The sequence below is a fragment of the Pagrus pagrus genome (assembly GCF_965226575.1).
Source record: "Pagrus pagrus genome assembly, chromosome: 10".
Taxonomy (NCBI): Eukaryota; Metazoa; Chordata; class Actinopteri; order Spariformes; family Sparidae; genus Pagrus; species Pagrus pagrus.
The window spans coordinates 25293288-25306388 of NC_140194.1; the positions used below are offsets into that span (position 1 = coordinate 25293288).

Consider the following 13101-nt stretch of genomic DNA (forward strand, 5'->3'; position numbering starts at 1 on the left):
TTGGTTTTCATGAAGAGTTTCTATGAAACATGGATTATGTCTTTGTTCCTGTCTGGCAGATCAAAGGCTTGTGGTATTTCATGACCAGCTCTCTTGTTGTGGCAAGTTTTCTTTTCTGCAGTCTCTTTCCTTTGCTGTGTGTACATGTGTCTGAGTGTGTGTGTATGTGTGTGGTGTGTGTGTAGCTTTTTTCTGTTCGTAGGGGCGAAGGGGTTCCAGTGTGGGCCACTGTTTGTAAATCGTGGTTTGGAGTTTGTTATTGCAGATTTATGCAGAGTGACATGTTTATTTATACCCGTTTTATTTGAATTATACCAGGTTGAAGATGTTTATCTGGTGCCTCTTGTTGGTTCGGGGTTATGAAAGCTACTTTTCTTGATGGTTGCACATACCAAACATTCTGCAGCAGAGGAAGAAAACGAAGAAAAGCTTTCCTCACTGGGGTTCAGGCTGCAATGGGACTGAACCTCACTGAACCATTCAGAACTTGTTCTTTTGTTTCTGCACATAATTTTACACTTCAGAAATAAGGAAAAGCTTATAATTCAACTTCTTCACTTTCTTTTACTTTCTGACTTTAAGCACCGGAGGGTCCTGCGTCGAGTTTGAGCACTGAACCAACAACTGATGCAACCTACTGTAATCTGGTTGTTTGGTCTACATCTAAATTCTCCAGTCTTCCCTGTGGGATAATAATATCTGCACTTCTCAGCGCTGTACTGCAGCTGTGAAGGTTACAGCTGCAATATCAGTAGCTTTTCACAGGAGGGAGCCAGAGTCACATTCTTGTTTGGCAGCGCAGCATTCAATCAAACATAACATTATTGCTATAAAGGACAAAAACATTACATAACAAAGTCTGACTTAAGGAAAGCATGGGTAAAACACAGGCTGCTGATTTTTGAATCAGCCTCTGAGCTTGTGCTTTGATAGAGAACAATTCAAACTCAGTAGGCTTGATGGTTGTCACAGTAGTGACACATTTTGCACCTCAGCGACATAAATACACAGCATCTGCAGTTTTCTTTAAAGGAGAGTGACAGTATGTTACTCCAGTTTAGAACATCTCAGATAGTTCAGTTTTATTTATTATATCACTTTAGAGACTGTATGAGGACTCAGACATGAGTAATGGCTTGTGTGCTTTGCCATTGAGTTTTTTTCCCCCAAAGTTAAAGTTTGCCACATCTGTTGGAGCAGCTGAGAACTGCTCTGGTTCATTCAGATTTCCTACACGTCATTGTCAAAAGAAAGGAAACATAACAGTAGACAAACAATTCACTTCTTAGGACAGCTTGAGTTCAAATGTGCGGATAGTGCAGGCAGACGCCACCACAGTAATGGCGATTTGTCTACTCACAATACTTCCCCGGATTCTGGTACCATGAAGTATCCAGATTTAATTTAATTTGAATTTACTATCTTAATAGGGCATTCAGTTCACAGCTCGAGCAACTAATCACATTAGAAAGGAAATTAGTAATCGCCAGTTGTTGATTGCATACAAATGATCATATTAAGCAATGAGAGAGCTCTTGGTTTACAATAAGGGAGGACGCTGTATGTCTCCTGTTCACTGCCTGCCCATTGATAATAAACACCAGCTGCACTATGAATGTGTAAATGTTTTATTAGTCTCATAATTCCCTGATAACATACACTCTTCTCTGTGTGACAGACAGAGATATTGACTCCAACAACCAGACCAACACCAGCTGACTCTGAAAGGCCCCTTCTGTTTCTCTGAACTTAATATTTCTCCATTAGTAAGACCCTGCCTCAGTCTTCATGATCCAGATCTCTTTATAACTCATCATCTATTGGACCAGGAATAATTTTCCTTCCCTCATGTCACGTCCAGCTCTTTGACTTCTTGGCTGTTTTGTCCCATTTTGTCTGTATGCATATGGTGCTTGGTAGTCGACCCCTGACCCCTGCGGTTCATCTGATGGAGGAGGAGCAGGAACATGGCAGATACGAGGAGAGCCACTCCTGCCATGAGGAACCCCGTTCCGTAATCACTCATCTTGTCTATGAAGAACCCTGAAAAGAAAAGTGCGAGTGAACGATATGCAGCTTTCATATCACACTATCATATTTCATCTAATGACAAGAATAATTCCTGACTGGAATGCGCCTTTGCTGGCCAAAACATAGCACCATTACAATAATTGTATCATTTTGGCTTCACTTACTGACAGTTATGAACGAGGCAGAGATAAGGAAGAGAGGACTGCACGAAGATTCATTTTAGCATACCGTCCTCCCGTGAAGGAAACATAATTAGAGCGCTTTGATGAATCCTCAACATCCATCAACTCCCTGCTCTTCAAAGTGCTCAGAGTACTGAACGGTACAGTAAATAAGTTAGAAATAGCTTCTGTGTCAGGGGGACCATGTTGAGTTATAAATAGGACACCACCTTCACTTTAATTAGCCCCTTAACTTTATTTGAGGTCAGTTTGAGCCTTTAGCGTTACCTTTAATTGAACATTTACATGTGATGGCAGTGCTTTAATCCTAATTAGGAGGTGTTCAGGAACATGGACTAATGTAGATATCAAAAGGAAAATGAACAGAAGAAGGACAGAAACGGAGAAAGTCCTGCACACATACATCCTGCAGAGTGAAAGAAAAGCAACCAGCCACACTTTAATAGCTCAAATCACTTCTACCCTGTTTTTTGCTGCACAAAAGCCTTCTTGTAAATCCATAAATACCATCACATGAATCCAATCCCCAATTATGTAGATGTATTATTTTTCCACTCTGCTGGAGAGGTTTCCCCAGCTGATTTACCGCTGCCTGTGCTCAGAGGCAGGACGCTTTCTGGCAGGGGTTGTTGTGTTTAGGTGCCAAAGTCAAGCTGGGTGTTTCGCAGGCTGAATTTATTGCTATTGTTTAGAGTTGTGTGTGAAAATGGGTCATAACCTCAGTAATCAGGCTCAAATGTTCAGCGGGTTGAAGGAAGCACTTTGGGTGGTATGACTGCAGTACTGTACTGTTTATGTTCAGTGGACACGAAAAGAAGATTTTATTCTAGTGGATGCGAGCACTGGGGGCGTCTGCCATTTTGGTTTAACAGCTACTGAGTACTTTTTATTTTTCACAGTTGAATAGATTGATGAAGATAATTGAAAACACACATTTGAGAAGTTTTCCAGCCACTAACAAACCTGTTTGTTTACTTTAAAATGTAGTCTGGAGGGACAGTTCGTGTTAGGTGCACAGATAACGGGATTGATTTTCCTTTCTAAATCCATCCTCCTTACAAGAGAGGAAATGTACTTCATGAAAAGCAGACGAGGATTTTAACACTGAGAGAAGAAGGGTGAAATTCCTGCAAAATACTTTAAATGGAGGTTGTCCATAATATTTCATGTGTTTGTTGAATGTTTTATGCATTTTCCCATAAGTTAAAGCTGGGGTTGGTAACCTGAGAGAGTAGGCTTGATTTTGAAAGTATCAAACCAAAAAAATACCACCCCTTTGCCTTAAGGCCTCTCTCAGAAGTTCTTGGTATCAGGAAATTTAGACTGCACTTTCTCTGCGCTATGAGTGCACAGGCAGAGCGTGGTGGTTCATAGTTTTGGTGGACAGGCAAGTAGACTTTAATCATATTCATAATCACTATGAAGAGTGTTTTCTTAGTGATGAAGCTTCGGAGACATATCGCTTTAATCTGCTGCTCTCAGCTCTACTGACCGTTTTAGTGTCTTTCAGTACATTGTTTTGGTTTTCAACGTATTATCAGTGTTATTTTCGGACACATTAGCCAACTGTTTTCAGTGAGATAACTCTGATAAACCTACTGTATGCTACACCTGCAAGTGACCAAGTGATCAAAGTATCATGTTTTGCTAAGCCCATAAATTTGACCAAAAAAGAAAAAAGACAAAAGAAAATCCTATTTGCCATTTATAAGACATTTTGTTTTTTCTACTCCTTTTTGTGCCATTTTGGTATCACGGTTGTTCACATGTTGTGTCGGACACAGTGTATGAACCTGGACAGGAAACAGAATGATAAGTCAGCGGTGAAGAAACTCCATTCAAATGTTTAAGAAAGCGACCAGCCATGAAATTAACACACCCATAAAGTATCATGATATTAAAATTTTTGCACAGCTGCTCTCTGAATATAAAAACGTCAGCTCCAGGGGGATGGACCATCGACAAAATTCCTGATTAATTGAAGGGTGGTGCTGCATGTCATGAAGGTATAAAAATCTCATTTTGGCTGAATAGGCTCACTGGGCTGTAGTTACAATGCTGAACGGTGAATAGGCACATCCATTGTGTGAGATTTAATGCGTTGGAAGAATGGGCCCAGGAAAATGATAGACACTGTAACCTTGAGTTAATGATTTGGGGTTTTTGTGAAGCAAAAATAAATGTTAACGTACGCTAAATTAAATACAATTCTGTTCTTTCACTCTGTGCAGCTTTGTGTTTATTTCCTGCTGCCAGCCAGTTAGCACGGCGGAGCAGATCACAGGGAATTTTACAGCAACAACTCAAAGCTGAAATCCACTTCGTTTTGATATGCAAAGTAAGTACACCATGTACTCGCACTATCAAAGCATCTTTCTCACCCACCAGCAATGGGCGGTCCGAGCAGGCCTCCGCTGCTGCGAATGAGCATGAAGAACCCCAGTGCACTGCCAAGCCTGTGGACCCCCACAACCTCAGCCAGCACGGTGATGTGGACGGCGACCGTGGCGCCGAACGCAAGGCCGTAAGCTGCGCTGAAAGCAGCCAGCTCTAAGAACGACGAGGCCAGCGGGCAGAGGAGCAACACAGTAGCCAGCAGAATCACCGTAGCCGCCAACTGCTGCACCTGGTCGGAGCAGAGACAAACTGTGTGTCAGCCTTCACGCACGCTTATTTGCTGTCTTGTCAAGCTTGACTCTGTATAAAAATCTGCCTTTCAAGGTCAAATTTGGCATAACTATCCACTTGGACTCTAGGATGAACTGATTAGACATTGGAGGTCAAAGGTCAAAGTCAGTGAGACCTCACAAAATACGTCTTTGGCCAGAAATTGAACATGCTTGACTTTTTCCTTTAATAGTGCATATGTAAGAATTTAAGTTTACAACATGCAAAAACTAAACTTAATAAAAGAATAATAAGTAATATAGCACAGTACAGTTTTGACATGGGTTCTTGCCATTGTGTTGTAGAGATCTTTATGGAAGTTAGCATGCTAACAAGCTAGCTCCTGGCGGTCCACTCTCATAATATCACTTTGTACAAGAGACGATAATCCAATATATAGCCCAAGCCTCAGGGGGTTGGCTGTATGGTTTGTTGAACTAACTAGCTAACAGCATTATACACTTACCAGCAGTTAGCCGGTGCTCTGATGATATGGCGCCCCATATTTGTTTGGAGTATGAATTTGACACCTCTGCTTTCAAGATATTGTTGCCCTGGGCAACCATTAAACTCAACGTACCGTCTGTACCAGTCTTAAGTTTGCCACCCAGCCAAAGAACACCCTTCCAAACAGGTCCAACACTGCAGATATGGACATGAGTGCAGCCGCCTGGTACTCCTCGATCCCCTTGCTACGGGCATATGGAACCAGGAAGAGAGCCGGGGCGAAGAAACCCAGTGCAGCAAAAAGTCCAAACATCGAGTAGACCATGAATCTGCTGTTGGTGATGAGGGTGTAATCAACATATTGAAGGATTTTGGTCCTGAGTTCACCTCTCTTAGTCCTGTTGTTTGAGTCTTGTACTTTCATGGTTGAGTTAGGTCTCTCTTCAAGACATGCTTTGACTGTCCCCTGATCAGAAGCCTCAGATATCCCTTGCTCCTCCGCCTCTAGGTAGGTTGGTTTACTCTCTTCTGAGTCGTCTTTTGGGAGCAATTCCAGGCGCAAGCCCTCCTCCTCTGCTTTGTCACAAGTTACATCTCTGGTTGCTTTTAGGGGCTTCAGCAGCATCCCGCAAACACACAGGTTGAGCTGCAGACCTCCCAGGATTAGCAAAGCACCCCTCCAGGAGTAGCTGTCAATCAACAGCTGGAACAGAGGTGTCAGGACAAAGGTAAGGACGCACTCTCCAGCGCTGGCCAAAGCGTTTGCCACCGGCCGCCTCTTCTCAAAGTACAAGCCCAGCATGGTTACGGTGGGGGTCCATGTCAATGCATAACCAAAACCTACAGCAGACGAGACCAGTGAATGTCACATGTTGTGCATATGCTTTTAAATTTGTGTCGTGCGTCTAAATCACTCACCGTTTAGGAGCCCAACTGTTAAGTAGAGTTCAATTAGGTTACGAGTAAAAGCCCCCAACATGACGCCTATGCTGCAGATCAGTCCTCCCATTATCACTACGGAGCGATGGCTGTAGCGAGCACTCAGAGCAGATGCTATAGGAGCTGCAGAAGGACACACAGGACACTTACATAGAATCCTATTCAGGACATAAACAGTACTTCAACAAAATTGAAGTATGATTATGAACCACTTGAAAAATAATTCTGTCTGACTAATATTCTCACTGAAAACAGACATTAAGTTAAACCTAAAAGACTTAAAGAGGTTTAAGTTATTAAATTAATCCCAGTGCCTCTTGCTCTGCCTGGTAGTTCCCACATTTGCAGCAGATAATAATTTCATTTACCCACACACTCATTTGGTCAAAAATTTAAACAGACTTCTTGTATTTTCCTATAGTTTTGTGTCTGATTTAAGTGTTACAATTTATTAAATACAAGAAAGGTCTTGGCACCTACAGTTGAACAATCTCCTGAGATGTAGGAGAGAGCCACCTGGTGGTCAAAAGCTCAAGAAGTCTGTGTTTGGCATCGAGGTCAGAAAGGAGTGGAGGGAATTTGTAAGATATGAATGTGTAATTAAGGAATTATTTTTCAAAATGAACAGTAAAAAACATATTGATGTCCTAGAGCGTCTGTTTGTCAGTTGTTGTTTTTTTTGTTGTTGTATAAATACAGCGGCTTTAAAGAGAAGAAAGGTTGTGATAATTACCTACAACATGAATGGTAGCCACCGCAATAGAGGTAATCCAAGATGTTCCTGTTGCGGTGGTTTCAAAGTATTTGTGTATTGCAACATAGAACACGCCAAAGGACTTAATGACCCCAAAGGTCAGGCCAAAGACCAGGAAGCTGGAGAGCAGGATGAACCAGGCGTAGCCACCATCAGGGGCTGCTGCTGCTGCTGGTGCCACTGCTGTCCTCGCCTTGTGAGCCTTCACTGGAGAGTCCATGTTGATCTGCAACACTTAATCGTCTCGGGGAAAACACACCAATAAAAATGATCATTTTTACACAGGGATGTAAGTAACAACTTTAAAAAAAAAAATTATTCACCTTAAAGCATTTTTTATTTCCAGTATTGTACTTCTTTACATTTACACCGCCGAGCCCAATTCAGTTCCAGACTTTTTACAAACTTTGAGGAGCCCAGTAGGGCAGGCGGGTGGTTTATGCTTTGAGAATGAACAAGCAGAGAAGTTGAACTTAAAGCAGTTTGAGCAGGACTTCAGGGGGCACAAGAGTCACAGAATGCTGTTCAGACTGGTGAGTAAAACAACAAATTCCCTCACGCCTGTGCTTCTCTCTAGAGTATAACATCTACACACTGTGTCTTGTGTATGCCAGGCTGTTTGCAAAAAAACATATTTTTGTTTCAATGTAGCTATCTGTGGTTTGTGTTTGTCTATATATTTCTGTGTTGGCCATCTGATTCTGTTAAAGTAGCTGATTATTAAACATACACAGTCTTTAGAGCTCTTTTATATATTGTCTGCCTTTTCTGTTTAATTGCCGGAATTTTGCTTTTCTGCCTAATTCTACTGACGTTTAACAGAGGAAGAGCAATTTTATAAATGATAATCAGTCGTATGCACAATCTATCTACATGTGCATAGTTGCCTGGTGATGGCACAACCGTGATGGGATGGCGTGATGTTCCTCCAGTACACACAAAGCAGCTGGGTGTTCCTTAATTTAATAGATCTATCATATTAAAATCTTATATATCATATACTGTATGGTATAACATTATCAGCACCAACCCCCCTTTTCCAATTGTTACCCAGTAAAGTTTACTCATAGTACATTTAAAGGGACTTTCTTTTAATTTTATTGGAGTACGTTTTTATAGCATAAACCACATCATAACCATAACCGAGTAAAATGTTATTTCCTTCCCTGTTTGTACAGCAATCACCAAATTTGTGTAACACATAGAATTTCTAATGCTTGTGCCTCATTTGTCATCTGCTATTATATAGTCTTTACTTTAAAGGGACACTATGTATTTTTTGAATTTACTGCCTTTCATGTCTTAACAATCTAAATAAACAAACTCTCTTTGTTTTCATGACTGAATAATATGAATAACCAAACTGACCTTAAAGGACAACACAATTTCATACTGTTTTACTTTGTTTCTATGTGGCGGACCCTGCCACCTTTCTAGCTTCAAACAGTGTTCTGGGGACCTTATTTTCCACTGAGAACAGCTTGTTTATTCAGTTATGGAAACATAAATATTTCTGAGTTGGTATTATTACCTCATTAGTATTGTAAATATTACAATTTAAGTTTAAATTTCTTCTCCAAAAGTTTTGTTTTATTTCACCTGTGAAATGACTTCATACATAAGAAATAGATCTATTATGAAGAATTTTAACGGTGTATTTCTCACCACACATAAAATCTCATTCTGTCTTCTCAAACCAGCTCTCCCCAAAGCCGTCTGCACATGTGTAACCACAGTACCAAAACCCAGAGGCTAGGATTGGTCTTTTTCTGCTACATCGTGTTTATTTATGAACATCATGTTAGACTCTTATGAATCTGCTATGAATTTAACATAAAACATCAGTCACCACAGGTACACCAGGTGAAATTTTCTGGTATTGGATATGACATTTATCTGCAAAAAACATCTTTATTTAAGCAGAATAGATCATTTGTGACACAAGGACAGCTTAAACACCCTGTGAGAAATGAACACAGCAGTGTTAAAATCAGTCAGAAGTGAATAAAGAGTGAAACTGTGCCATTGTAAGCTGTTTTTCATTTCTGTGGACCACAGTCAGTGCTAGTAGATTAAATTTATGATGCATGATAGGATTTAGCTCAATTCCTCTCTCCATTAATGAAAAATACATAACGCACACAGAAATAATAATAATTGTGCTTCGCAGACTGCATAAAAAACCTGTTTATAAAGGATTTTCAAGCATTTTAATTATGGAGATTACCCCCTGTGCATGTGACTGGACGAGACCCAAATCTGGATCATGACCTGAAAGCTCACAATACAAGCTAAGGTGAATCACAACAGTCACAATACTGTACAATTTAAACGTTAGACACTTGATATTCTGTGTAAAATCACCATACAGTACCTGTTGTGGTCAGATTGAAGCCATGGTGCTCCTCCTGCCGGCCAGCTCTACAAGCTTGTTGTGGTGCTGTAACCTGATGCCATGTCACATGAAGTGGTGGTGGTGGTGGTGGTGTCGATCACACAGCAGAAGGTGCACCATGCCTGACAGGCATCTAAATGTGCAAAAACAACGAGAAGGGTTTAAAAGCATGTTAAGTAAGTCAGACATGTGCCTTGTCATGTGAAATCCTGGGCTGGAGTTCATGTGTAACACACGTGCACGAGCTGTGAACCTGGACAGACCTTTGCAACCCATTTCCTGTCTATGCGTCAGCGTGTCGACACGCTGAAAACGAAGGCACACGCAGCATGCAGGGCAAAGTTTCAAGACTGTTTTGTAAGCTTTTGTGTGTACATGTGAGTGCACGTGATTCGGAGTTAAGAGCATGAGCAGCATGGCCACATGCTGTACATATTATGTTACATGTCTCAAGCAAATAGTCAGTTTTATCACCAGCTGATGATCCATGTAGAAGACATAAAGGAGCAACATCGTCTACTGCACGGGAGAGCAGCCCTATTATTATGAATCAGAAAGGGAAAATGTAAATTATTCCAGTTATTTCCTTCAAACAGACAGTTGTGATCAGGGGAGAACATAACTGGTGCGCATGTGCGGTAAAAATAAACGATGTGCAGCAGAAAACATGTAGGGAATTCCTTTTGCGTACTAACCATTTTTGGGACACAGACGTTTACTCACTGGAGTAGGATTTTTCTCCATTCATCTCTGGTAAGATAGCAATCATAGTGACAAGTGTGTTCATTAATCATTAGCTGTTACATTTCTTTCTAGTCGGCTTTCTCCCCAAGTTAGCAAGACATTAAATATAAAATAGTTTGCTTAATTTGCAACTAGCTTACATTAGCCTATTTTTCTGGTTTTAGGATTTGCTATCATTCATCAAAAAATGAGTGGATGAAGAAGTTGGTCTCGGTGTGCACTGATGGAGTTTATAACAGGGTCGTTCCAAAATGATGTCAGATTGTGGCCATCAGGGGTTCCCTTGTGCACATTGTGTACCGCCCACACTCTGGAGAAGTGCCAAATCAACTGATTGCAAAGTTCCATGCTGTGTAACTTTTAATTGCTCCAGTGTGAAGTTGCAAAGCTTTAATTTACAAAAAGGGGTGCAAAAAGAACAGAACAACTAAAGAAGATATGGGCTGAGAAAGGAATTGCATTTGTGAAATTAGGAAAGTTTCACAATATCAGATGGTCTGCATGGAGGCAAGATTCACTGTTGAAAATATGGAGGCTTCTACCTGCCATTCAAATTCAAGTGGCTCCACGTGATGACAGTGACCTGAAACACATCTGCAAGGACATTTTGCAGTTCAACTCCCTCAGGTTACAGCAAAAGAATTTGACTGTTGTCTGTTGACAGAGACTCCACTGTCAGGGAATGGATGCGTTTGAAGCAAGCAGGAAAACATCTGGCTGCTTCCCGCTGTAAATGACTTGGTCAACACAGTGAAGACAACCAATCCATGTATCTACACCAACATTCAGAAAGTCCTTGTGTTGTCACTCGCACTGCCACTGAGTAGTGCTGCATGCAAGAGGGGATTTTCACGTCTCAATATAACCAAAAGCAAGAACAGATCCTGCCTGTCAGACTCTTGTCTCTGATGCACATTCACTTGTCTAAACCCTGTTTAAACCCTAAGTCAGCTGTTGACTTGTGGATTCAAACAGCAAATCACAGGCTCAACCAGGGAGAAAGATGAAGGCCTACATCATCATCTACCACGTTTGAGTAAAAAAGAAGATAGTGAGGAGAGCAGTCAGGAGGAAAGCGATGACGACAGCTTGTAGGATAAGGGCGCCGCATAAAGAGTGTATACCAAGCAGCATGTCAAGGTGCTCCCTTGAGAACCGAACCTCAAAAAGTTATGTGCAACCCTGGTTATGATGTGGTTTATGCTTAATTGTTGGTTACAATCTCCACAGCTGCTCCTCCTCCTCGGCAGTGAATGATTCTGCAAACTAATGATACGCTATTTTAAGCCAAAACATGACCTTTTCTTAATCCTAACAAAGTGTTTTTTGTGCCTTTTTGTGGTTTATGCTTAATTTTTCATATTTCAAAACTTTAACTTCACCGGAGAAAACACTTTGAGGATGGACATATTGCGTTATAGCTTATAACACAGTGAGTGGATGTTCAAGGTCTGAACTGGGCCTTTTATAACATTACATAATGTAACCCCATGCCGTTGAGGCTTTCATTAGTGAAAAATATAAACCAATCAGAGACAGAGTAGGGTAGGTCTTGCAAAAAAAATCTGTGGGATCCAGAGTACTGGTGTTAAGAGCGCCATTAATGTTTACATCCTGCATGGTGATACGTGTAGTTTGGCAGAGAGAAAATAGTTCCTACATTAAACTTCATACAACGTCTGTGGAATATTTTGAGTGACCGGGTCATGATTTCTGGAAAAAGACATTGCTGTTGAGTTTTTGAAGTATATTGTTTTTGGAGCTTTGAGCACCTGAAACCGAGTGCCATCTAGCTCCTTAATGTTAGAGATGAGGCAGACATCTTTACAGCCGATATCTCCAAAACTCTGCAATTCACACCAAAATAATCTAGGTGGATAAATAGCACTACAGGTAGGAGTAAAAACATGTTTTTTTGATTGTGGGGCGAACTGTCCCTCTAAAGCTACCTACCATGTCTTTCAAGGCCTTTCAAAAGTCATATGTCAAAGTAGTTGAGTGGTGTGTTTGGCACATAATTGGTGAATTGTATCCCTAATGCAATGATAAATTCTGTTCACACAGATGCCAGGATATAGTGTTGAATATTCAGATATGTTCATGTTAAAAACATAAAGGGACAACATTCGTTACCCAGGTCCAGAATAAATAACACTTACAGTGTAATAACTAAAATAGACCCTACAATAAATACATTTCCAAAAACCTATAATAAATAAAACACATAGTTAAAAAAACAAACAGGATGTTAAAGGAATAGTGCATCAATAGCCGTGTGTGGTCGCAGAAGTGCAAAGTGCAGAGGACAGACTTTAAGTCAGGGAGTTCATGAGCCTCAAAGCTTCTGGAAGAAGCTGCACTTGGTGTGCCAGGTGGATGGGGTCCTTCATAATACATGACACTCTGCTTCTGCACCTGCTGACACAAATGTCCTCCAAGGAAGGGAGGCTGCTGTTGGTTATTTTTGAGCAGACTTAATCACTTGTTGCAGCGCCTTCCTGTCAGCAGCAGAGCAGTTCCTAAACCAAACAGTGATGGAGGATGTCAGTATGCTCTCCACCACAGACCAGTAGAAAGAGGTCTGGACAGCAGCGCTTAGGCCGGCCCGCTTCAGCCTCCTCAAAAAGTACAGGCGTTGGTGGGCCTTCTTTATGATGCTGGCTGTTTTGGTGGCCCGCGTGAGGTCGTTGGAGATGTGCAGGCCCAGGTGTTTGAAGGTGGATACCATCTCCACAGCTGCTCCTCCTCCTTGGCAGTTAATGATTCTGCAAACTGATGATTTGCTCGTCATTGACATGTCCAGAAAGTGTCATGTCACGTTGACATTACGTGGTTATGACCTGACCTTTCATATCGGTAGGTGGAGGGGATGGCCGGGGAGTTACAGGCAAGAAGGCAGCCAAGCCAGTGACCAAACTTCGAAAGCTGTTGGTGGCAACAAA

At 41.3% G+C, this 13101-nt stretch overlaps 1 protein-coding gene across 1 annotated transcript; it reads right to left on the reverse strand.

Moving 5' to 3' along the window:
* Nucleotides 1-1784: 1784 nt before the first annotated feature.
* On the reverse strand, nucleotides 1785-9749 carry LOC311263847 (monocarboxylate transporter 2). The gene is made up of 7 exons (XM_084364183.1): nucleotides 9679-9749; nucleotides 9395-9548; nucleotides 7000-7263; nucleotides 6246-6389; nucleotides 5461-6167; nucleotides 4599-4839; nucleotides 1785-2043 (listed from the first exon to the last, which is right to left on the reverse strand). The coding sequence occupies exons 3-7, from the start codon at nucleotides 7238-7240 to the stop codon at nucleotides 1847-1849; spliced, it is 1530 nt and encodes a 509-aa protein (XP_084220309.1). The 5' UTR covers nucleotides 7241-7263; nucleotides 9395-9548; nucleotides 9679-9749; the 3' UTR covers nucleotides 1785-1846.
* Between the last annotated feature and the right edge of the window lie 3352 nt (nucleotides 9750-13101).

What these genes read in the sequence shown, in the direction of transcription:
- LOC311263847 (XM_084364183.1), bottom strand. Translation starts at nt 7,240, where the DNA reads ATGGACTCTCCAGTGAAGGCTCACAAGGCGAGGACAGCAGTGGCACCA. An exon ending in AACAGTTGGGCTCCTAAACG is followed by an intron (nt 6,168 to 6,245) that starts GTGAGTGATTTA and finishes CGTCTGCTGTAG; the next exon opens with GTTTTGGTTATGCATTGACA. An exon ending in GCTCGGACCGCCCATTGCTG is followed by an intron (nt 2,044 to 4,598) that starts GTGGGTGAGAAA and finishes TTTTCTTTTCAG; the next exon opens with GGTTCTTCATAGACAAGATG.